The sequence below is a fragment of the Sminthopsis crassicaudata genome, chromosome 5 (genome assembly GCF_048593235.1).
Source record: "Sminthopsis crassicaudata isolate SCR6 chromosome 5, ASM4859323v1, whole genome shotgun sequence".
In the NCBI taxonomy this organism is placed as follows: Eukaryota; Metazoa; Chordata; class Mammalia; order Dasyuromorphia; family Dasyuridae; genus Sminthopsis; species Sminthopsis crassicaudata.
Genome location: NC_133621.1, coordinates 198,292,441 through 198,316,636, shown reverse-complemented (window position 1 = coordinate 198,316,636; position 24,196 = coordinate 198,292,441). Strand labels below are relative to the sequence as shown.

Here is a 24,196-nt window from a genome sequence, read left to right as displayed (position 1 = left end):
TGAGATATTAAGGGTACAATTCTTTCTAAAAGAAAAGTAGATAAGTTCTCAGCTTCATATAAGCAAATTCCAGGCATTTTTCATTGCCAGGGGTCAGCCCTATTGGTTGGTTTGGTTTAAAAGGAAGACTATGCTCCCAAGAGCAGAGGAGCCAAAAGTCCCTAGAGCCTTCACAGAAGAAAGGAGTTTCACTCTACCACCACATTGCCAGTTTAGTCTACTTTGCTCAGTAGAACATTCATAGACCAGTAGTATATGCCATTTATATACTATTTGGCCCAAGTCTTTGTCTTGGGAAAATGGATGGCTTTTTACCTAAAGATTAGGATTCCATATCATCAGTGTCACAACTCTTCAATCTACAATGGCTTTCATGTCCAGGTGAAACCTTAGATTGAGCATTTATTAAAGATTTACTTTATGCCAGGCTCCTCAAGGATTATCTCTGGCTTATGGGGCACTGTGAGGCTTAATCTCTCTCCCTTCAAAACTTGTTCTTCATGGGTACTGTAAATTTCACTAAAGCCATTCTCCTTAGCTATTCTATATAGTTATCTTCTCCCAAGACCTATTTTAATAGTGACATTGTCACTATTACCTTTGTGTATCAGTGCTGAGAAAGAATAAGGTAGCATAAGAACTAGTTTCTTGGAAGGGTATAGCTGAAAGTTTGTAGAAATGTGTAAGATAAATGCCGATTTAACCAATTTTTTTTGGAAGCCTCTTCTGCATATCTGTAGTTGCCCCAACGGACCCATTTAGGTTTATATTGCTACTAACTTTCTTCTCAGTTGACTTATTTTTGTTTCAGTTCTCCCAGGGAGCTTTGTAGGCCCTCAGTTGTATTTGTTGGAAGTTTTCTTTGTATTGGCTTGTGACATTCTTGAGGGATGCATATGCTGCTCTTTATCCTTTGTCTTTATTTCTCTTGGGACTGGAACACTTTAGGACTTATCCAATTGTCTGTTCCATGCAGTATTTCTTTTGGGGACAGCCTCCAAAGGGAGGTTCACCAAACTGGCTAACAGCTCACCTAGTGGCATCCAGCTAGAGCCGAGGATTTTGGATCTTTTTTTCAGATGCTTACTGTTTTTTTTTTTTTTTTTTACCTTGGACAAGTCACTGATAGTCTCAGTTTCCATAAATGTAAAATAAGAATACTAAAAGCCCCTACTTATAGGTTTGTTGTGAGGATCAAATAGTATTTTGCAAATATTAAAAGACTATGTAAGTGCTTTTGTTATTATTCTTATTCTTATTACCACTTGAGAGAATGAGACCAGCTTATATCATAGAAGTCAAAGAATTATTGTGTCAGGCTTTTAGACTTAATTCAATGGCATTTTGTATTTTGAGTTGGGCAGTGTTAGATAGTATTTAAGGACTGCATGGTTTAAATATCATGAAAGCTGAGACAGCAAGGCAAACCTTTAGTGGAGGTCTTTTGTCCAAGTGAGGCAAATTCAGAAAATCTATTATTTGGAACCATCCAGCATTTTTCAACTCCTTAGAATTTGATTGGCTGTTCTGATGAATAAGGAAAAGCTAAGACAAGGTGGAAAATGGCCAGGATAGTTTAGTGTTTGTACTCATCTTTGAGTCAGGAAAGATTCTCTTTCCCCTGGGCTGTTAGAGCTGAGGGGGAGGGGGAGGGTGAAAAGTTGCTCTGGAGGAGTCAGAAAAAGTCATTCTCAAATCATATCTATTCAGAATCTTGTTGATTTATAGGAAAAGCAGTTCAGTACAATGGATAAATAGCTGGTCTTGGAATCAGTTCAAGTCCCTTCTTTGACATATGCTAGTTTTGTGACTTTTGTCATGTTATTTAACTTTTCAATCCCCCAGGCAATTCTCTAAAACTATAAACTACACAATAGCTACTGATCTCCTTTGGTAGATGGAGCTTGCTCACAGGATTTTTCCTACATCAATGAAATCATATGTTAGGTTCTCTCCACCCGAATCTTGTTCTGTTATGATTATGCAAGATCCCTAAACACCTAGACTGTGTTCAGATGCCTTTTTGTTACTTTACATCACAAACTCCTTAAAGGCAGAAATCATGCTAATGAAGTTTCCTTTGGGTAGTATTATGTATAGAAAAATGTTTCACTATTGCTTTGAGTAATGAAAATGAGGATTATGATGGACATTCTGCCATCCCAGAAACATTTCAGTCTGCTTATCAGCATGGGTCTACAGATACAGGATGGAAAATGAATGAATAAAGGAGTAATTGAAAATAAGTGTAGAAAAAGAAAGTCTAATTGAGATATTTGCTTATTTCATCTAATGCTGGCATAGGCAGGAAACAGTGGGTACATTGGTAGCTTCAAGAGCTGAAGAGACTATCCAGGTCAGCTTGAACTATGGTCCTACATATGATTTGGCCCCCATACTGTTCTTCAAAGTTCCCTCTCTGTGGCTACTGTTAAGTCAATGCCTTTTTTTCTTGGAAGGAGTTTTATGCTGCTTGGTGTGGAGTATCAAAGACCAAGTATTATCAGCTAGATCAGGGGTGGGGAATGTTTGGCCCTTTGGCTGTATAAGGCCCATGAAATCATTTGGTCTGGTCCTGCCAAGGCAACAGCAGGATATGATGAACTGAAAGCAAGGTACAACAACTTCCCACTGCTTGAGTTTTAAGTTGATAATTTTGTATGGCCTGTGAATGATGTTATAAATATCTAAATAGCCCTTGGCAGAAAAAAGGTTCCCCACCCCTGAGTTAGATAGAGCTGGCCATAGTGTTTGGAAATGGAAGACACTGGGAATTATAGCTACTTCTCAATTCTCTGTGATAAATTTAATGGGGAGAAAGAAGAAAATATGGGTAGAGGAGAGTTACAGATAATTAAAACCCATAGTGATTCATTCCTGTGTCCTCCATTTTAATAAATTATTAAAATTTTCTTATCTAACCAACCTTTTACCAGAAAACTGGGAACACTGAGAAAATGGAGGGATTTGAGAATCATTTGCTTTCTTGGTTGTGTTTTCTGGTATTAAGGAGCCCTTGTGTGGTCTGAAGGTAGGCAGTGGCAAGAGTAGTAAGATAAAGATACAACCAAGTAAATCAAGTCTTTCTGACAATGAGGAGTTTGCTGTATATGTTATACATGTAATTGATGTGTGGAGAATGCCATGGGCCTAGGGAGGTCTAGGGTGATTAGGATCGCTAATGTTTTAACATAAAGGCTCCCCATGAGTAGAGGCCCTTAGTTTACATGATTGAAAATGGGTATAGACAACTATGATGGACTTGCTTCTTCTCAGAGGTTCAGTAATCCAAGGCAATCTCAATAAACTTTGGTTGGAAAATGCCATCCAAATCCATAGAGAGAACTATGGAGACTGAATGTAAACAGATTTTTCTCCTTCTTGTGATTTTACCCTTTTGTTCTGATTTTTTCTTCTAACATGTTTATAAAGAAATATGTTAAAAATGAATGTACACGTATGGCCAAAAATATTTCTACATGAAATAGGAGAAAGTAAAATTTAAAAATAAAAAAAAATGAGCACAGAAGGACTAATTTTGTGTCCCCCTTATAAGAAGGGGTACTTTACAGGGGGAACTTGTTACCTGTGTATCCGAATTCAGGACTACTACAGGCATAAACTGAGATTCCATTCCAGGGACCCCATAGTCCTTTTCCAAATTTAGGCAGGTTTAGGGGTGATTGTTTGGATGGTCCTTTCACTGCATATTTCTGCCTCCCTTCTGCCTCATCACACCCATCTCCCCTCTATCCTTTTCCTCTAGGCATATGACCTGAAAATAGATGACCTTTTTCAAAGGCCTGCCTACCTTGGGTTTGAATGCAATGAGTTTCAGGATCATCTCGACAGTGAAGAGGCCAGTGAAGAGCATGTTGAGAATGTTCATGGCAATTTTGAAAAGACAGCTTTGACCGTAGTGCTAGGAGGAAGGAATTTCCAGGGTACAATGAGAATGGAGTCTGTGTCTCCTATTCTTGAGCATAGTTTTTTCAGAGTTTGATTCTCACCCCCAACAACAACAACATTAAAAAACAATAACAAAAAATGACCCTCTCCCCCATTTTTACACTCCCAAGGAGCTAGTCTTATATACACTGCATCTTCCAGTTGACAGAGCTCCTTTCTGTCTTTGATACTATTGAAAAAAATGAAGGCCTTAGTGGCCTTGAATCACAGCTTCCCTTCTTAGATTGGGAAGGAAAAATATGATGGAGACCTCAGCAACTATTTCTGTAAAATATAGAGATCCTTAATATGGGACTGTTCTACCTAGATAGAGGGGTTGTTGACTCAGGCTCATACACCACCACAACTCTAGAGCTAGTAGTCATCTACTCTCAACTCCATATATTATAGATGAGAGAAGGGAAGCTTGCAGAGTTTAAATGACTTTCCCAACATCACAATGTAATAATAGAAGTGGAATCTGAAGCCAGGTCCTCTAACTCCAAAGTCTGACTTCTTTCAAAATGGCATCTATATTCCATGCTTTGCTGATAGCAATGAACGGATGGGCTGAATTCTGTTTTACTTGCCCTTCCTGTCTTCTCTCAAATAGGGGTTCTTCAATGGGACCCACCCTGGGGAAGGGTCATGTTCTTCTCAGTGAAGCAATCACAGCTGTGGGCAAGACTGCTGCTGATCTCCATTCTTCCCTTTTGGCTACCAATTGAAACTGGTGAGATTCACATAGCTTTATCTATTTCTGTCCCTTCCCTAGTATCAAGAAAGAGGCTACAGCCCCTTCAGAGCTATCTTCAGTACCTCCCACCCCCAAGACTTACCTGCATGGCCAAGCAGATGGTGTTGAGAAGGATGAGGACGAACATCAAGTATTCAAAATAGGTGGAATTAACCACATACCACACTTTATACTGGTGTTGGTTCTTGGGGATGTACCTTCTCAAGGGCCGAGCCTTGAGAGCATACTCTACACACTGTCGCTGTTGGGAGTAGGGGTAGGGAGATGGAAGAGAGGAGAGATGGGAGAGGAAGGAAAAAAGAGGTCAGTTAGTGACATGGAGTGATAGGAGAGGGATTGGGGGTTCAAATCCCCAGGGTATATTATATAAGAAATCATTATTAGCTTTTCCTGCTTTTGGAAGTGATAGGAGGAACTTTTTATTTTCTAGTCTTTTTATTTCTTTCCTTTCTTTTTCTTTTTCCTCTTTCTTTCATTCATATATGTAACATTTTTATTTTTCTAACTCCTTTAGGGTTTAATTTATTTTCTTTTAAAAATGTTTATTTTCTTTTTAACTTATGAAATAAAGCAAGCTAAGATTTTGTTTGAAAGACCAAAAAGACAAAAGAAATAACCTCCTTGCTGATTGTTTTCTTTGCCATAGTCTCCTCCAAGGGCAGCCAGGTCTTTTTCCTTTCTTAAATCTTTCCTGTTTCCTAGAGTCTACAACCTAAGCAAACACTTCCAAAATGTTGATAGGTGATAAAATCACTTTGAGACTAAATATTTGTTACTGTGGTTAACTAGATCTTTGGCATCTCTGCACATATATATTTTAATTTTCATTTCTATGCTACAATCCTAAGTCTGTGGTAAAAAAAATGTGTTGTTTTTGTTTTTTTCTGTCTCCCCATCCAATTTTTAATGTGACTTATTTAATATTTCTGAATAGTTATCAACATTAATTGCTTGATTTAATCTCTCCATTTCCCCTCCTTCCCAGTCCTATTCCTCTCCCTGAAGAAGTTCTATGTTTCTTGGTCAGAATATAGTTCTTATACTCCCAACCATCCTCAATTTAAGAATTTCTATCTCAGTGTGTGGGACTAGAATATCATACATTGAAATTGAAAGTCTTTCTCCTTGGTTTTGGGCAAAGGTTTTCTCAAGCCTCTTTCTTACTAAAAGACATAATTTCTCTCCTCTATCCCCCCCTCCACTAATTGGTAATTTTACTTTATCAAATAACAACTCCCACAGCTGGCTGAATTATTATCTTCATCTTTCAAAAGCTGGTTACTCCAGAAAGTCATCCTTGATTTCCTCAGGTGGTAAAGTTCACATCATATCACATTTTGTTTTGTAGCTCTCCAAAGTACTTATTGTGTAGTACAGCTTATCTCTCTGATGAAAATGCTTGTGCTAATGAAAATGAGATCTGGTTTTTGTGGTCACAAGCTTGGGGCTCAGATTCACTTCAAAATAGTTTGGTGTTCTAAAGATGGAACATCTCAAGGAGACCATGGAGGCTGCACAGGACACATTTTGCAGGATTCTGACTAGGAATATTTCTTTCCATATGATTAGTATTTTTCACTATTTGTTAATTTTTTCCATTTATAGACATGTCCAAAGCAAGTGTCAAAGGACCTAGAGGAAGTGTGCTTCATATTCTCATGTTAAGTGTTTCAAATTAGACACCTTAAACTTGAAAATTTAAAAATAAATCCATCTCTGCTATCTATAATTTAATAATATTAAAGTTATTCTCAAAAAGAAGTCTAATTTATGTGCACTGGGGAAAATAACTTAACTTAAAAATAACATGAATGTTAAATTCACTTAGTGTGTTTAGCTTAATCTAAGAAGTTCTGCAATTTTGTTTAAATGTAAGTACATTTGTTTAGCTATTTTAAATTCCATCAATTGTTCAGGTAATCTTTTTCATGAAGTCTACTTATTTATGTTAGGATATATATTTCTACCACAATTTCTCTGTTTTTATTTAGCATTTTTCCTATTATTATAAAAGAAATTTTATGATGTGATTTTTCTACATATGTGTATATCCATGTATATTTGTATATATGCTTATTTATCCATTTATGTAATTATTTACATCTCATTCTTCCATTAGACTATATTCTTTGAGGAAAGGGACAAAATCTTATTTGAACTTTTCATCTTCCTTAGTTCTTAGTATAACGTTTTGCAATCAAGTTTCTTAATAAATGTTAATTTCTTATTTGACAATTATTTGGTAACTGTTTCCTTCCCACAGATTTTGTTTCCCTTTACTCTCTGGTGTACAAAGTTTTCCCTTAATAATTATTTCTGTGGTTCTTCTCTCCTCATCTTTATATACTCCAAATCAGAGCTAAGAGAGAAATGGCCAATTTGATGACTTGGACTTTGCAATTCCTTTGCACAGTGTTTCTCAAAAGGAACCCCGTTCCCCCAAAACTTTAGTTCCTTTCAAAATAGAAAACGGGAGAAGTTATCTTAGTGCTGTAGTTTCTCTCTCCTATTACTTCTCAGACTAGAAGTTGAATCATAGGATTTAGTTTAGACTAGAGATCCTTTGTTTACATTCACAATTTATGGATGCAGAACTTGAAGCTGAGAGGCTGAGTAACCTATACATGGTCACTCAGGTAAAAGATAGAAACCCAGAGCCTGATTCCAAGTTTCCCACGAGCTATGGTGTTGCTCACCCTAATATATCTTTTCCTTTTTAGCAATCTCTCTTGTGTCTAGACTTGGAATGTCAAATGTATTTTCCTTCCCTCTTTTTTTTCCCCTTCTTTTTATTTTTTGCTAGGTAATTGAGATTAAGTGACTTCCCCAAGTTCACCCAGCTAGGAAGTATTAAGGGTCTGAGGTAAAATTTGAACTCAAGTCCTCCAGGGCCAGTGCTCCTCTCTCTCCCTCTCCTCTCTCTCTCTCTCTCTCTCTCTCTCTCTCTCTCTCTCTCTCTCTCTCTCTCTCTCTCTCTCTCTCTCTCTCTTCCTTCGGAAGCTACCTGGTTCTTGTCCAGTTCACAGTTCTTGTACTCCTGTTCTCCCTGCTCCTGGAAGGTGACAATGACGAAACCCACAAAGATATTCATCATAAAGAAGGCGATGATGATGATGTAGATGATGAAGAAGATGGAGATCTCTACTCGATAGTTGTAGATGGGTCCCTTATCTTCAGTGTGTGAGTCGATGGATCGGTATAGAAGCCTGGAGGAAGAGATGAATCCCACAGAGTGAAATGGAAAGACAGCATCTCTCTGGGGACTTATAATGTCTTTGGTACTAGGTATACCTAGGAATTGGAGTTTTGAACATTGATTCCAAAGTTCTATAAATATTGAAGGAACCTTATTGAAGGAAAGTTAGCCTGAGTCCATAGACTTACAACTCGAAGGGAATGAGGCTGAGTCTAAAATACATCAGATTGTGAGCAAATAAAGATTTACATAAAAATGACAATGCAATTTTGAATGCTTATACCATACTTCTTTAGAATACCAATATGAAGTTATTATGCCTTACACTAGTACTTTCTAAATAGTATCCTATGGAATGGAAATAGGGTTTCTATAGGAAAATATTGATTCTTGTAATATTTCCCTTTCAAAACTATTAATTAGGAAATTATATATATATGTCAAAAACACTTCTTTATGTGGCATTTTCATTTTGAAAATAGATTTAATTCCACCTTTTATTGTTTAAAAATTCTTTAAGCACCTCTTTATTCTGGAGACATTTTATAAATTCAGGCTTCCTAGACCAGCATTTTATATGTCAATATAATTTTAAATCCCAGGAAAGTAGTATGTTATAGAATGAGTATTTGACTCAGAGTCAGCCCACTTGGGTTCTTGGTCTTCTGATACTAGTTATATATCTTTAGGCAAATCATTCTAACCCTTTGAACTTCAGTTCCTTCATCTGTAAATGGGGATAATATCTATTTCACAGGAATGTTGTGAAAAACATGCATTATTAGTTGGAAGTACTATAGAAATATGAATTATCCATGTTTAATATATATTGGTTTACTTGCCATGGAGGGGAAAAGGTGGAAGGAAGAAGGGGAAAATTTGGAACACACGTTTTTCCAAGGGTCAATGTTGAAAAAGTATATGTTTTGAAAATAAAACAGCTTTAATAAAAAAGAAATATGAGTTTTCAAATGAGAGAAGTGTAGTCTTATGCTCTTATCTTTTTATGTATTCTATGTTACTTTGCATTTGTGTTATCACTTTGATTAAATTATAAATTTCATAAGAGTTGGGACTATGCTTTGTACTTTCTTTGTAGCTTACCACAGTGCCTTATATTTGATGAACAGTGGGCATACAGTTGATGATGACAGCCACTAGTTTCACCACAAGCTGTCCCCTAAATGAGAGACATGCTAGAGATGACTGGTGATGAGATATGTAGGCAAATTCTAAAAAGTTAAGAAGAATCTCATCTTAGACCCCATCCTAACCTCACCTCACAAATAATGACTTTTCATCCAAAATCTAATTTTTTTTTTACCATAACATATCTGTATATTTTCCATGCTTAAGAGAGTTGATCTGGAGAGTTTAGAAGGGGTTAATATTAGAATAAAAAAGGGCAGGTGGTCAAATGGGCCTTATTCAGACATACTTTAATGCTTTAATGGAAAAGTTGATAGACAAAGATACAAAGGCTATTTGGCACACTCTTCTAAAAGTTTTTGAAAACTGCTTCTCTTCTATTGCTAGTGTAGATAACAACTAGTTTAAAAATGACTCAGAGGTATATAATTTTAGTGAAGAAGGAACACTCAAGAAGTACCTTATTTCAAAGAAGTAACATTTCAACTCTTATCACCCTAATCCATTAAAAGACTAATCCTGGAATCTTTGAATACTATAGGATCTACAATCTAAGGAAGTTTCTACACCATGGTACATTTATCCATGAAGGTCTGTTAAAAGCTAAGTTTATATCTAACATGGTCATCACTCTCCTGGATCACCAACTAATCACTGATTCATCACAGAAACTTGGAAAGTATTGAATTTAGAAGGAACTGTGAGGTGACTTCATCTACCTTTTTTTTTCCCCTTGAGGCAACTGGGGTTAAGTGACTTGCCCAGGGTCACACAGCTAGGAAGTGGTAAGTGTCTGAGAACAGATTTGAACTCAGGTCCTCCTGACTTCAGGGCTGGTGCTCTATCTACTACATCAACTAACTGCCCCTCATCCACTTTTTTCATGAAATGAATGAAGTTTAGAGAGGTCAAGTGATTTGCCCAGAGACTAGCACATGGTAGAGTTGAGACTGGAACCCCGGTGTCCTGACCCTAAGTCTTGCACATTTTCCACTATGCCATGCCTCTTACTATAGGGAATTTATATGCCTGAGGCATTGCTCGGGGAAGTGCTAGGATAGGGTTCCTGCTGTACAGTAGATGGTCTACAAAGGATATGAGTATGTATGGCACAGGAAATGGGGTGATCAGGGGACTAAGGTCCAGTTTCCTCTCTGGGCATCAAAGCTGTGGGCACATTGGTTTGCATACTCACTCTGGCCACCCCTCAAAGGTGGAGACAGTGAAGAGGGCCATCATGGCGGTCAAGACATTGTCAAAGTCAAATTTGCTATTCTCCCAACTTCGAGGCTGAATTATGGGATGATCTACCTCACCATCTTTGTATGTGATATAGTTGCCCCTGAGAAAGAAAAGATAAGTTTATTCCTTCATTTATTCAATCAGTAAACACTAAAGCATTTACAAAGTGGTAGGAAATGGAGATATAGAGACAAAAGAAAAAAACACAGTAACCATACTTGAGACGAGTGACTCAGGAATACCTCATCCTTCCCCATCATTTTGTCAGTGAGCCCTGGGCAATGAACAAAGCCAAGAGACTCCCAAGTTAAAAAATGGATAGCTCTACAAGGGAGGCAAAAGGATCTTGTAGTTGCTCATAACTGGTGATTACTCTCATAGTTAGAAAAGTGGCACTAAATTCTCTTGAACTGTGTGATTGTTGCTTATCATTGAGGCTTAAGACCTGGCTCCTGTTTTTTTGTGTTGGAGCTTGGAGCACTTGTTAATTGTAAGAAGGCAATGAGAATATGATATTAGTGGAAGGAGGGAAATCCCTAGTGGTGTGAGGTTGTAACAGGAAGGAGAGTGAATAAAAAGAGACATGATTGAATGGAAACTAATATTATGTGTTAGTGACAAAGATAATTCTTCTGGCACAAATCCCTGGGGGCATGGGTTTGTTCCCATGGTGCACTTTAATTTGGGAAGTATAGAACAAGTAGATATTAGAGCTAGTTGGAAGATGGTGTCACTTCTGAGTCTTGAGACTATTATGTAGCTCTGAATCTCCACATGCAATGATTATCAGCCTCTGGCAACACTGATGACATAGTTCTGACTATTATGATATCTGAGTATCACGTTCTGAGAATCCAGTAGACTTTACATAAGGAAAAGGATTTAGAGGTAATGCAATCACACCTCAAAGTTGGAAAGGGATTGGATTTGAAAATGTATGTGAGTGGATTTGTAATAAAAGCATGTCAGGCATCTATACCTATGCCCACCAAGCTATGCAAATTCCTTAAATGTTACATCATATAGCAAAAGCTCTGTGGGTGGGACATACAGTCATCAGTGGGGTTCTACTGATGTCACTAGAAACAGATTCCCAAATGGGGGATCTGAAGAGGTCTATTTCAGTTCATATTGGTCTTGGAGAAAGAATAGAATGTTTCTCCCCAGTTTCCCATCCCAAGCCATCAAGTATTTCTTCTGGGGAAGACTGATCTTTGAATTGACTCCACATTAAATTGTACTTACTTGCATTCTGCCTCAGTCTGTTTGGAACTGTCTGTGCAGGTGTAGAGTTTGCCCTAGAGGATCAAGGGAGATTTTAATCAATCAAAAAACATTTATTGAGACATGTTAATGCATAGTTTTCAGTACCATGGAGTTGGAAAATAGGACTAAACTACAAATACAGGAGGAAATCTGAAAGAGAAAGATGATCAGCACAGGTTAGCCTAATAAGGTAGGCTTTAGGGAGAAGTTACTTGGACCTCAAAACATAAATAACATTTGGACAGAAGTGATTTTTGTATGGAGGATTAAGATAAAAGGATTTTAGAGTCACAGAATCGTAGAGTTGAAATGGATTTTAGAGACCCCCTTAAGTCCAGGAATTCTTAACATAGGGGCTATGAACTTGTTTCTAAAATATGTAACTATAGCTTTTGAAAAGTTCTTATTATTAGGAACTTTTCCTTTTATCAAGATTAAATGTGTCTCTCTACACAACTTCCAATCCACTATTCTTCATTCTACCCTCTGGGGACAAATAGAATAACTGAAATCTCTCTTCCCCATGACAGTCCTTCAAGTATTTGAAGACAACCTCTCTCCTCCTGAGGCTTCTTTTATTCAGACTAAACATTTCCTGTTTCTTCAATCCATCAACAAGTATTTATTAAACACTTTCTTAAGTGCTAGTCACTGTGCTAAGTGCTAGAGATACAAAGAAAAAGGAAAATCAGTCTCTGCCCTTGAGGTACTTATACTATAGTTTTTCTGGTACTCATATTCTCATATACATGGGTGTGGCAACATGCTTGTGAATAGATGCATGCAAGATACATGCAGAATAGATGGAAGGTTGCCTTAAAAGGAGAGGTACTGGCAACCAGGAGACTGGGAATGGTTTCCTGCAGAAGGTCACATTTAAGATGTCTTTTTTTTTTTTTTTTTTGAGGCAATCAGGGGAAATGATTTGCAGTGTCTGAAGTCACATTTGAAGTCAGGTCCTCCTGACACCAGGCCCAGCGTTCTATCTACTACATCACCTAGATGCTCTAAGCTGAGTCTTAAATGAAGTTGGAGAATCTGAAAAGGGGAGGTGTGCAGGGAGAAGATTCTAAAAATGGAGTGAAGTAATGCAAAGGTCTAGAGACAAGGGAGGGACAGTTGTATGTGACAAATATAACAAGTAGGTCAAGATGGCTGGATTGGAGAATGTGTGGAAAGACATCATGTGTGAGAACACCAGAAATATGAAACAGAGTCAAGTTATGAGGAACTTTAAATGTCAAAAAGAATTTATATTTGATTACAGAGAAAATAGGAAGCTACTGGAGTTTACTGAGCAGGGACATGACATGGTCAGAGCTGTACTTAAGGAAATCACCTTGTCATACCATGGAAGTAGTACCTGGAGTAGAGAAAAATTTGGCAGAGATATCAAGTTGAAGGCTATTGTTAAAGGGTCTGATATAGGGGTTGGCTATGTAAATGGAGAGAAGGGCACATAAACAAGGGATGTTATTGGTAGAAATGATAGCAGATTGGATATGTGGGGTAAGTAAGAGTGAAGAGTTGAGGATGAGGCTAAAGTTTTGAACCTGGGTGACTCAAATTATGGTACTGACATCAATAGTAATATGAAATAACCCTATAGATGTGGTTTAATTAGGATGGAATAGAGTTGGGCTGTTGTTTCTTATCTTTATATTATACCTTTCCTTGTGTAGTTTAAAGTTGTATTAGCACTTTTGACTGCTGTATCAAACTAATGACTCATATTGACATTAAAATTTATTGAAGTCTTCAAATTATTTTCAGATGCAGTCATATCTGATCATGCCTTCCCCACTTAAATTCATGAAGTTCATTTTTTGAATACAAACATAAGACTTTACATTTATTCCTAATAAATTTCATCTTGTTAGATTTTGTAGAACAATCTAGGTTGTGAAAAATCTTCTTGTATCTTGAATCATTTATCAGACATGGGAAAAAAGCATGGAGTTCTCTGTCTCCAATCTTGTCTATTGCTTCCAGCTTTATGTTTTTGTAAATTTGTTAAGTATGTCATCCATGCATCCATCCAAGTAACTGAAAAAATATCAAACAGGAAAGGGACATACGGATCCACAGGACACTTCACTGAAGACCTCCTTCCAAATTAAGATCCAATCACTATAAAGACTCACTCCTCTTAGGTCTAGCCATTTAACAGTTCTGAAGCCAAATAATTGTACTTTTATATAACCCACGTATCTCCTTCTTGTCCATAAAAACAGAGCAAGGCACTTCTCCAAAGGTTTTGTTAAATCTAGATAATTGTTTTAAAAAAAATTAATTTGATGTGACTGGTCTTGATAAAGGCATGCTGGCTCTTTGCAATCACTATTTTTCTTGCCTACCATCCTCTTAATAATACATTTTCAAATTTTGTCAGAAATTGAAATCAAATTACTATCCTATAGATGTTGCTGATTTACTTCCTTTTTTTTCTTTAAATTGAGAGAACATTTATCCTCTATAGTACTGTAGCTCCTCCTCTGACCTTCCAAAGATCACAGCATTCTCAGCTACCAGTTCTTTAAGGAACCTAGGAAAGCATTCTTCTGGTCTAGAGATTTAAAATGATCAACTCTTAGATGTCCTTTTGTAACCTTGGAGTTCAACTTCCTGTTAGCCATTTTTATTCTATTCCTTTACAATCAAAAGACTGTTGTTGGCAAGGAAAAAAAAAAAGAATTAAGGTAAGAACTGAGTTACAGTAGCTGATATTTGCATAACATCTTAAAATTTTCAAAGTGGAAATTTTTCCATACACTATCTCCTTTGAACTTTATATAATCTTGTGAAGTAGTTACTACTAATAAGTATTAATGAACTACTAATAAATATTATTATTATCCACTTTACAAATGAGGAAACTAAGTCTTTTTCCTAAGATTTCACAACCAGGATGAAGGAACTGGATCAGCTTTTCTGATGCCATCACTTAGCAATATGACTCTGCCTTCTCTCTGCTACCTTTTGTCATTGGTTTAACCGTGCTAAATAGTAATCCTAACTTTTAATCGATTTCCCCCCTTTCCTATAATAAAGCCCAACCTCGTTCTTTATTTTGCTCAGCTTTCCCTATTCACTTTACCCCATTCCAAGCTTTTGAGCTCTTCATACTCTTCTTACATGACATGTTTTTTTTTAATTCATCTTCAGTAATCTATCCTTCCACCTTTTATATGTGACTTATTTTAAAATCTAAGTAGGTTGGCTAAGCATGGTGGTACATAACTTATAATCTGAACTCTAGAGGAAGCTGGGTTCTGAGCTGCAATGGACTAAAGTTGATTAGATGTCTACAATAATTCTGGCACCAATCTGGGAAGTCTCTGGAGCAAGGGGCCATCATGTTGCCTAAGGAGAGGTGAAACAGTCCAGGTTAGAAGGGCTCAGGTGCATGAATGTCAGGCTGGATGAGACCAAGAGACCCTGTCTTAAAAAAACAAACTATGTATTTTTTTAAAATCTCAGTAGGCCTAAGGGAAGGAGATCAGAATTAGAATGTCATGTTCAGAGGCCTGAGGAAAATGACTTAACTAGCATAAAAAAGTGTGCCATAGACAATGGTTAAGGATAAATTACAGTAGGGTTTGGGAGTTAGGCAGAGAGGTACTTAGATCCAAAAAAGGCAATAGGGATACACTGTACCTTCTTGAGGAGAGTAAAACATTTTTAAAAGGCTATACTTCCCTATTCTCTACCTGAAAAATATCTTTGCATTCTCGTGACTTAGGGAATATCTGGTAGGAGGCAGGGGGTGGGTACATAGAAGCAGAGCTGTAAGGAATGGCTCTAACCTGACTCTTGGTTAGAAATGTCTAGGTGAACTATTCTTTCAGGTTATTTCACTGATCTAAAATGCTGGGGAAAGAGAAACAAAGGCATCCACTTCCATCCCTAATCTGATCCATTATTTCCCCTAAGGGAAGGGTCACATCTTTACAAGTTCGACTCAAAGGAAAAGTTTTACCTTAAACAGCTGTACCCCAATGCAGGCAAACATGAATTGCAGAAGCGTCGTGACAATCACAATGTTCCCTATGGTTCGGATAGCAACAAACACACACTGGACCACATGCTGCAGGAAGAAGAGAAGAGCAAATTATTTCTTTTCTTCCCCTATTAAATTGTAAATTCCTTGAGGGAAAGCACTGCATTAATTTTATATTTCATATTTTTATCTTCCCTAGTCCCTAAGCATAGTGCTTGGCATATAGTAGGAATTTAATAAATATTCGTGAGTTGAATTGAAATGGGGGAAGGATCCAGGGTCCAGAGAGATCTTGGAAGAGTGAGTCTCCCCTTTAAAATTGTGATCAAATTTACTCTCAAACTAATTAAATAATCATTAAGCCAATACTATGTCCAGGGTGCTATGCTGGATACAGAGACAAAAAATGAAATAAAGCTTCTTCTCCAGGATTTATGTTCTATTTGGGGGGATATGTTATTGATAAATTCAATAATCAGGCAACAAAAAATTATTAAGTTCCTATTGTATGCAAGGAATTATGCTAAACACTAGAGATAACAAAGAAAACTCAAAAACAATCCCTGATCTCAATGGGCATATAGTCCAATGGAAAAGACAACAGGCAAACAACTATGGAAGATCAAGATATATTGGGGATAATCAAAAGGAGAAAGGCACTAGCATTCAAGGAGGGCTCCTTATAGAAAACAGGATTTTAGTTGAGATTTGTACAAAGTAAATGCAAAATCACTTTTTTTAAGTGTGAGAGAATTAAGGAGTGGGAGGTGGGGAAGGTCAGGAAAGGTCTCATGTAGGCGGTATCACATGAGCTAAGCTTTGAAAGATGCCAAGAGGTGGGGATGAGAATGAGAGCACTGGGGACAGCCTGTGCAAAGACGTGGAGGTAAACTGTCTTCTATGGGGAACAGCAAGTAGTTCATGTGCAGTGTGTGAGGGGGAGTAAGAGGAAATCAGTCTGGAATCAGTACCCCATTCCAGCCTTTATTGAACCCCTATATAATATTCAAGGGGCCTCTGGAAAGAGAGGCAACAGTACCTTCTCTTTTCCATGAATAGGGAACATTAGTTTTGGAGAGATGGAGTAACTCTCCCAAAATTAAACCATGAGTCAGTGTTGGAAGCCCACAGTATAGAAACTTCAGTGTTGTGATTATTTGGCTATAGACATTCTGGACCTCTCCAAATAGAGAATTTCATCTAATGGCATCTAGATCACCCAAGTTCTCAGCTACTCTATTGAGGGCCAATGGTGTACATTTTAAAATTATACCCTTTGCTAAGTTTTGTTTGGGATTTAATTATTTAAAACAAGTCTTCCATTTGCAGTGATATCCATTTTTATTTCTATAGTATAATGAAATTGGCAAAATACTTTCTTCACCATTGTGTATTATAGTAAGCCACAGAAGTATTATAAATGTCATTTTACAGATGAAGAAATTGAACCTCAGAGAGGTCGAGTGAATTGCTCATTGATCCCAAGTCCTCTACCTTTAAATTCACACCAATCTTGCCACAGAGTAAGTTCTGATAATTTAAACATTCTAGGGCAATTAATCAAAGGGACAGGAGGTACATTTAGAATTGGAGAGGGGAGAAGAGATAGGAAGAGCTTATTTGGGAGTGGGTCTGGGGGCCACTATTCAGCATGACCAAAAAGCGATCATACCTAACTCCTATTGCCCATCTGACTGGAGAACACTTAGAGTCCTTCCCCACCCCACCAGGAAAGGGTTTTAAATCATCAGGATAATTAAGCCTTGGGCTAGTATTTCTCACCTTTAATCCCTTGGCCCGGTTGATAGCTCTCAGGGGTCTGAGTACTCTAAGAACTCTCAAGATCTTGACAACATTGATGGCACTGGACCTGAAAGAAAAAATGGAGTGGAGTGGTCAATACCCAAAAACTGGTAAAAGTTAAGGAGGTTTCAGGACAGGTTCTGTCCCAGGCAAAATTGTGAAGTAAACAAAGCTAATCTGCCATGATTACTTTTCCCCTCTTTCCTTTCCCTTCCCTAACATATGGGGCCTCCATGACCACTTTCCCATAGTCCACTACTTCTATGTACCCCAGAAGCCCAAATACTCCTTGTGTCAGCCCTGGGGACTTCCTCTTGGAAAACAAAGTAGTATGAAAAAATGTATAGTGATTGAATAAAGAGAATTGCTACTAAGAGTAATATTTCACTTAAAGGAATGAATTATTAATGGTAGAGTTTCAGGCACTTAAGCACACTGGTTGATGAAACAGTTTTGGGCACATACTCTTCAAAAATCCAATCTATTATGTTGATAGTCTATTCTGCCTGAAAAGTGATGAACCAAATGACGTCTAAGGTTCCTTTAATTTCTAAGATTCTAAGGGTCTATGATTCTAGGATTTATAGTTAAGGCCAAGCCTGTGTCAGTGCAGGATCAGAATTCATTCACCAGGCTTGGAATAAATGGTGAGCAAGATAAGTGATCCCAGGTCACTATTTGGAGCTTTGGAGAGTCTCAGGTCTCAGCTGCTCCTTCCTTTTCATTAATGGGCCAGTGGATGCTTCCACTGAGAAAACCACAAGGCAAATGTTGGCTGCCTCCAAGAGTTGTTTGGAATTGTTCATCTCCCTAGAATTGTTGAATTTGGGACTCATCTCCAAAGAAATTAATTTTCTTTTTACTGTGTTTTGTTCCTTTCCTTCCAGGGTCCTGCCAAAGCCTTTTTGATGTATAAAGAATTGATCAGGAACGGAAAGCACTCATTATCCCAGGTGTCATGGGGGCCAGAGGAATTAACTGTAACCTCTTGGTCTCTCTTCTTTCTCTTTCCTCAAACTCCCAACTAGTTGGAATGGTGAGAATGGAAAAGTATTAAGGGGGTCATAACAACTAAAAGATTAGCATTAGACCAGGGTTAATGGTACTAACACTGCTATATCCTTAAAACTGGGCCATCTTATACCTTCTTTGCTTATTGTTTTCTTCTTCCTTTAATTCTCTATTTTTAAAAATCCGACTCAGTCTGGGAGGGTGGAGTAGAAGCAGCTATCTTAGCCATAGAAAGGCTGTTCTCACAGCATATCTGGAGGTGTGGGTTTGTTAGAAATAATGAAAACCTCATGCATAGTGGGCTGTGTGTGTGCTATTTCTCTTTATTTCTTTCTACCACTCCACCTCAATACATCCCACCACTATCTCCTTTCCCCACCCAACCATTCTGGCTTATGTTGCTGGATACCAGTCTTAGATCCTGTTGGTAATGACAACATACAGCACATTAGGGGTGACTGTTGTTGATTTTATTTTCTTTGTAGCCAAAGCATGATAGAAATATCTGGATTTATAGGAGAATAATATTATATTTTAAATGTACTTTTATTCCAAAGAATAGAAAAAAGTTTCCTTGTATTATTTCACTTTTTCCTGTGGTATCCTGTGGAAGACTATCAATATTATTCCCATTTTGCAAATGAGAAAAGTCCAATAAATAAAAGGAAGTAACTGACTCCAGCCTGCATAGTGAGTTGCAGGATTATCCTTGGTCTAACCTTAACCTAGATTTCCAGATTCCCAGTTTAGGGCTCTTTTCACTAAACTTAACATTCTCAATTATATTAAAACCCTTATCTTCTCCTCCAAAGGGACTTGCTATTGAAGTACCTAGCTTTGCCCTCCTTACCTCTTCCAGGTTGGTTTTAATTATTGAAATAGACAGTGTAGGCACTCATTCCTTTGGTGAACACATTCTGCTCCTTATTAAAATGGAAGCAGAATCTCTGGGAAAGCTAAAGCTATCAGCTCTTATTGTTGTTTGTCCTTCAATACGAAGAGAATCATGACATCAGGGAGGTGCTGCTGTGACATGCAAATGAATTGGATTTAAGTGAGGGAGGGCTGTATAAAGTTACCAGCCTCACTTTCTCCTCCAGGGCTATCTGGGTCCAGTGACCAGATATAGATCAGGAGGGCTGGAGATGGCCCTAGTTGTGGTAGGAGACTTTGGCCTTTTTAAGTCTTTAACAGGTCACCTGTGAATGCTCTGTGAAAATGAATGTAAATTTTGATCAATGAAACCTTACAAGACACCTTGGGATTTATAGGCTCAGTTCGTGCTTTAAACCCAAATCACTCTGGCTGTCATTAACTGACCAATAGGCTAAGCCCCACTTGGTCACTGGACCTGATTGACTCAAGTGAATGTATCAGTTCTTAACATCTCAGAGGAAACTAATTTATGAGATGCATTCCAATTTGATATCTAGTTGAAAGCAGTTCTCTACAGCAAAGAATTAAATGGTAAGTATATTTAAGGAAAGGTAGAAAGATAGGTTACAAGGCCCTGGGATAGAGGACTAAGTGGATTGTTGCTGAGGCAGGCCCCGATCATTGGAAATAGGGGTGTTACATGGGGGTGCTGGCTACTTTGATAAGACGAAGTTTAAGAAGAAAGAATATTTAAAAGGAATTTGAAGGAATTGAAAACAAAGTTTGCCTTCCAACTTTGCCCAAGAAGAACTAATCTTATCTAGCTTATTTCCAGATCTTTAAACCTTTTTTGAATCCTAGGAACTGGCAAGGTCAAAAGGTCACAATTAAAGCAAAAAACCCTTGGACCTTGGAGTGGCCTTCTGTTAGCCTCTCTCTCTCTCTCTCTCTCTCTCTCTCTCTCTCTCTCTCTCTCTCTCTCTCTCTCTCTCTCTCTCTTTATGTAGAGCTGGGGGACCCCCTACTCACTGGATACCGAAGGAGATCAGGGACACGCTGACCACGAGGAGGTCCAAGATGTTGAAGTAGTTCCTGCAGAAAGAGCCCTTGTGGAGGAAAGCCCCATAGGCGGTCATCTGCAGGGGATTCAGAGAGAAACATGAGTGTACTCGGACACTGGATGAATCTCAAAGATCCTCCATCCCTCCCCCCAGATCATATTGGGCATGCTCCTGGACTGCTCTAGAAAGAGCTCTTTCTAAAAAGCAATCAGGTGACAGAGAATCCCAAGACTGGGCAGAATATAAAAAAGGAAAGGAAATACTAGAAAAGGTGTTTTGGCCATTAGTTTTCACAACTCCCAGAGAATACTCCTGCTCCAGAATCTATACTGGCTTCCTATAATGCCTTTGAGATGGTGTCTCATTTCTTCCTTCAAAGCTCTTCATTATTTGGTCTCATCATAATAATGTATCTCATCTCCTACTACTTCTCATTCTGTCCTCTCTATCCTGACTGTTCCTAGAATACATCATGCTCATTTCTGTTGTTATTTTCAACCTTTCCCTAAATACAGTGCCTTTCTCCTTCAACATAATATTTCCCCCTTTTTTCCATCTCTTTAAATCTTCTGAGTCTTTCAAGGTGCAGCTCAAATTTATTATTTTTCATAAAATGGCTCTCATTGGTATTCCATTGGTCTTTTCTTGGCCTGTAATGCTATTACATTAAATCAAATGCTAATACATTATATTTGAATCATATGTTTTGTATTTAACTATGTCTTGTTTCTTAATTATTTCATGTGTCTAAGGTTTTCCTCTCCAACTAGATTATAAGCTTTTTGAGGGCAGACATTGAAGCTTATGTTTTTTCAGTTCCACACAGAAAGATCTATTTAATTCAATTCAACCTATTCAATCTCTTTACTGTTTCAATTTTCTAGGTGTTTAACAAGTGAAAACAGATTCTACCTTGGTCAACTGGTACTTTCTTCTTGAAACTCCCAACTTCATCTTTAACTTCCACTTAATCCTACATTTTTTTCCTTTCACATTTGTTATCATCTTCTTGTACTCACAGAAAACCAGATCCCCTAGAAGATAGTTCCCCTTCATTTCTACCCTTGGAAATGATAGGACAAGTAGACATTCTATGGATGTACTGTCCCATTTTCTACTTTCTAGGTATGCCAATTATCTCTCTCTTTTGAGATTTACTCCATCTAGATAAATCAGAACCCTTTTCCATATTTTTGCTTTAGTCATCTACTGTCCTCCAGTTCTTCTATTTACTTTTCTTTCTTTCTTTTCCTTCCTTCCTTCCTTCCTTCCTTCCTTCCTTCCTTCCTTCCTTCCTTCCTTCCTTCCTTCCTTCCTTCCTTCCTTCCTTCCTTCCTTCCTTCCTTCTTTCTTTCTTTCTTTCTTTCTTTCTTTCTTTCTTTCTTTCTTTCTTTCTTTCTTTCTTTCTTTCTTTCTTTCTTTCTTTCTTTCTTTCTTTCTTTCTTTCTTTCTTTCTTTCTTTCTTTCTTTCTTTCTTTCTTTCTTCTTTTCCTCCTTCCTTCCTTTTTCTTCTTTTCCTCCTTCCTTCCTACCTTCCCTCCTCCTCCTCCTCTTCTTCTTCTTGTTCTTCTTGTTCTTGTTCTTGTTCTTCTTGTTCTTCTTGTTCTTGTTCTTCTTGTTCTTGTTCTTGTTCTTCTTGTTCTTCTTCTTCTTGTTCTTCTTGTTCTTGTTCTTCTTGTTCTTGTTCTTGTTCTTGTTCTTGTTCTTGTTCTTGTTCTTCTTCTTCTTCTTGTTCTTCTTGTTCTTCTTGTTCTTGTTCTTGTTCTTCTTCTTGTTCTTCTTCTTGTTCTTCTTCTTCTTCTTCTTCTTCTTCTTCTTCTTCTTCTTCTTCTTCTTCTTCTTCTTCTTCTTCTTCTTCTTCTTCTTCTTCTTCTTCTTCTTCTTCTTCTTCTTCTTCTTCTTCTTCTTCTTCTTCTTCTTCTTCTTCTTCTTCTTCTTCTTCTTCCCTTCCTTCCCCCTCCTCTTGACCCTATAGGTGATCAGCTAAACTATATATCTAATAATTTTTATTTGCTTGCCTTCTTGAATTATCCCTATAGTCTGCCTTCTTTATTCCTAATCAAGGGCTTCTGATTGTCACAAGAGGAAATCACACAAATTTATGTTAGGAATCTCTGTTGCATAATGATTCTCTTATATTTTCCTGATTAGCACACTCCTCACTTCTCAATCTTCCTAGTCCTCGGTGCTCCCCAACCCTGAAATCAGTGAGGAAATAACTAGTTCCCTCTTCTTCTCTACTCTACAGCATAGCCTTTAAAGAGGCCCCAAATTCTCTCATTTATTCCAATCAAAAGAGGTGATATTTATCTTTATATCATCTTCTCTAGAAGTTTGCCTCCCTAATCCCCTTCCTCCTTCTCTCCCTCTCTCCCTTCCTTCCTTCCTTTCTTTATCATTATCAGTCTCACTGAAACATTGGATTTCTGCTGCTTATAAACAAGACAAGCTCTCCCCTTGAATATAAAAAGCAATTCCTCTGCCCCAAACTCTCAAACATGTTTACTTCACTCAGCCATCCTCTTGAATTATCATCCTACATTTTTTCTTTCTTTCATTTCTAAATTTCCAAAAAAGAATTGCCTGTGTTCATTTCCTTCCTTTCCGCACCCAGACTTTGCAATTGAGTTTCTGACTCCATCACTTACTGAAATTGCTCCTTACCCAAGACCTAATAACTACTAAATCTGATAGCTTTTTCCCAGTCTTTAACCTGTTTGACACTTGTTGATGTCTCCCATCTCAGAGATACTCTCTTCTTCAAAGATTTCTGGGTGATATTACTTTCCTCTGATTTTTTACTATTTGTGTGACAATTTCTTGTCTCTTTTGATGGGTCTTCTTCTTATCTCCCATCTCCAAAATATGAGCAATCCCTAAAGTTCTGTCCTTAAGCACTCTTGTTTTTTCCCTCTCTATACTTTCTTTCTTGATCTCATCAACTCCTGTGAATTCAATTTGTTATCTCTAGATAAATGACTGCCAAGTCTATCTCTAACCCTAGTATCTCTCATGAATTTCAGTCCTGCCAACTGACTGTGGCTTTCCATCTGGATGTCCTATTGGCATTTTCAACTCAACATGTGCAAAACAGAACTAATTATCTTTCTTTTGCTTTAAAAGTGCATTCTTTTAAAAACTTTTATTTTTTCTTTCTTTCTTTTTTTTTAACTAAGGACACCATCATCATTCCAGTCACACAAGTTCACAACCTTAGAGGTATCTGACTCTCTTGTCTCTCACCTTGACAACCAATTATTTTCTGTCTCATCATAACAGCTTTTACATTGATCTTTTTTTTCCATACACATGATCTGCTTTAAGCCTTCCCTGCCCCATTTCTCCTTCACTTCTATTCCAATGACTTCCTAATTGATCTTCACTGTTCCAGTCCTTACCTTTTCTAATCCAATGTCTACAGAACTGCTAAATTAATCTTCCCAAGATCATCTGATATAACTCCCTATTGCCTCTAGGATAACGTATAGACTTTTCAGTGTCATTTTAAATCTCCAGAACCTATCTACATCCTGTTTTTCTAGAATTATTTTCCATTGCTCCTTTTCACACACTTTACATTTCTGCTAAATCATCCTAATAGCCATATTCCAAATTCAACATTCCATCTCTTATCTTTGTGCCTCCCTACAGAGTGTCTCCATGCATAGAGTGTGCTCTTTCTTTGTCTTGTCCAGTTGAAGAAACCTTAGTCCCCAGACAAAGTTTGGGATTTCTTCCCTTGCTCTATCCTCTTCCCCCAGAACTAACAGTGCTGTCTCCCTTCTCAAATCACCTTGCATTTACATATCTGTATAAAAGTAGTATCTCCTCCATAGAATGTACGTTTCCTTGTACAATTTCTTTTTCTACTCCTAGCACCTACACCT

At 37.6% G+C, this 24,196-nt stretch overlaps 1 protein-coding gene across 1 annotated transcript in view; it reads right to left on the bottom strand.

Annotated features, from left to right (window-relative positions):
* CACNA1C (calcium voltage-gated channel subunit alpha1 C) overlaps positions 1-24,196 on the bottom strand; it is a 799,944-nt gene that overhangs the window by 100,023 nt on the left and 675,725 nt on the right. The window contains 8 exon segments of the mRNA XM_074269400.1: positions 3,812-3,922; positions 4,788-4,946; positions 7,710-7,911; positions 10,246-10,392; positions 11,538-11,590; positions 15,538-15,645; positions 17,341-17,428; positions 20,278-20,384. Coding sequence (XP_074125501.1) covers positions 3,812-3,922; positions 4,788-4,946; positions 7,710-7,911; positions 10,246-10,392; positions 11,538-11,590; positions 15,538-15,645; positions 17,341-17,428; positions 20,278-20,384 — 975 coding nt within the window.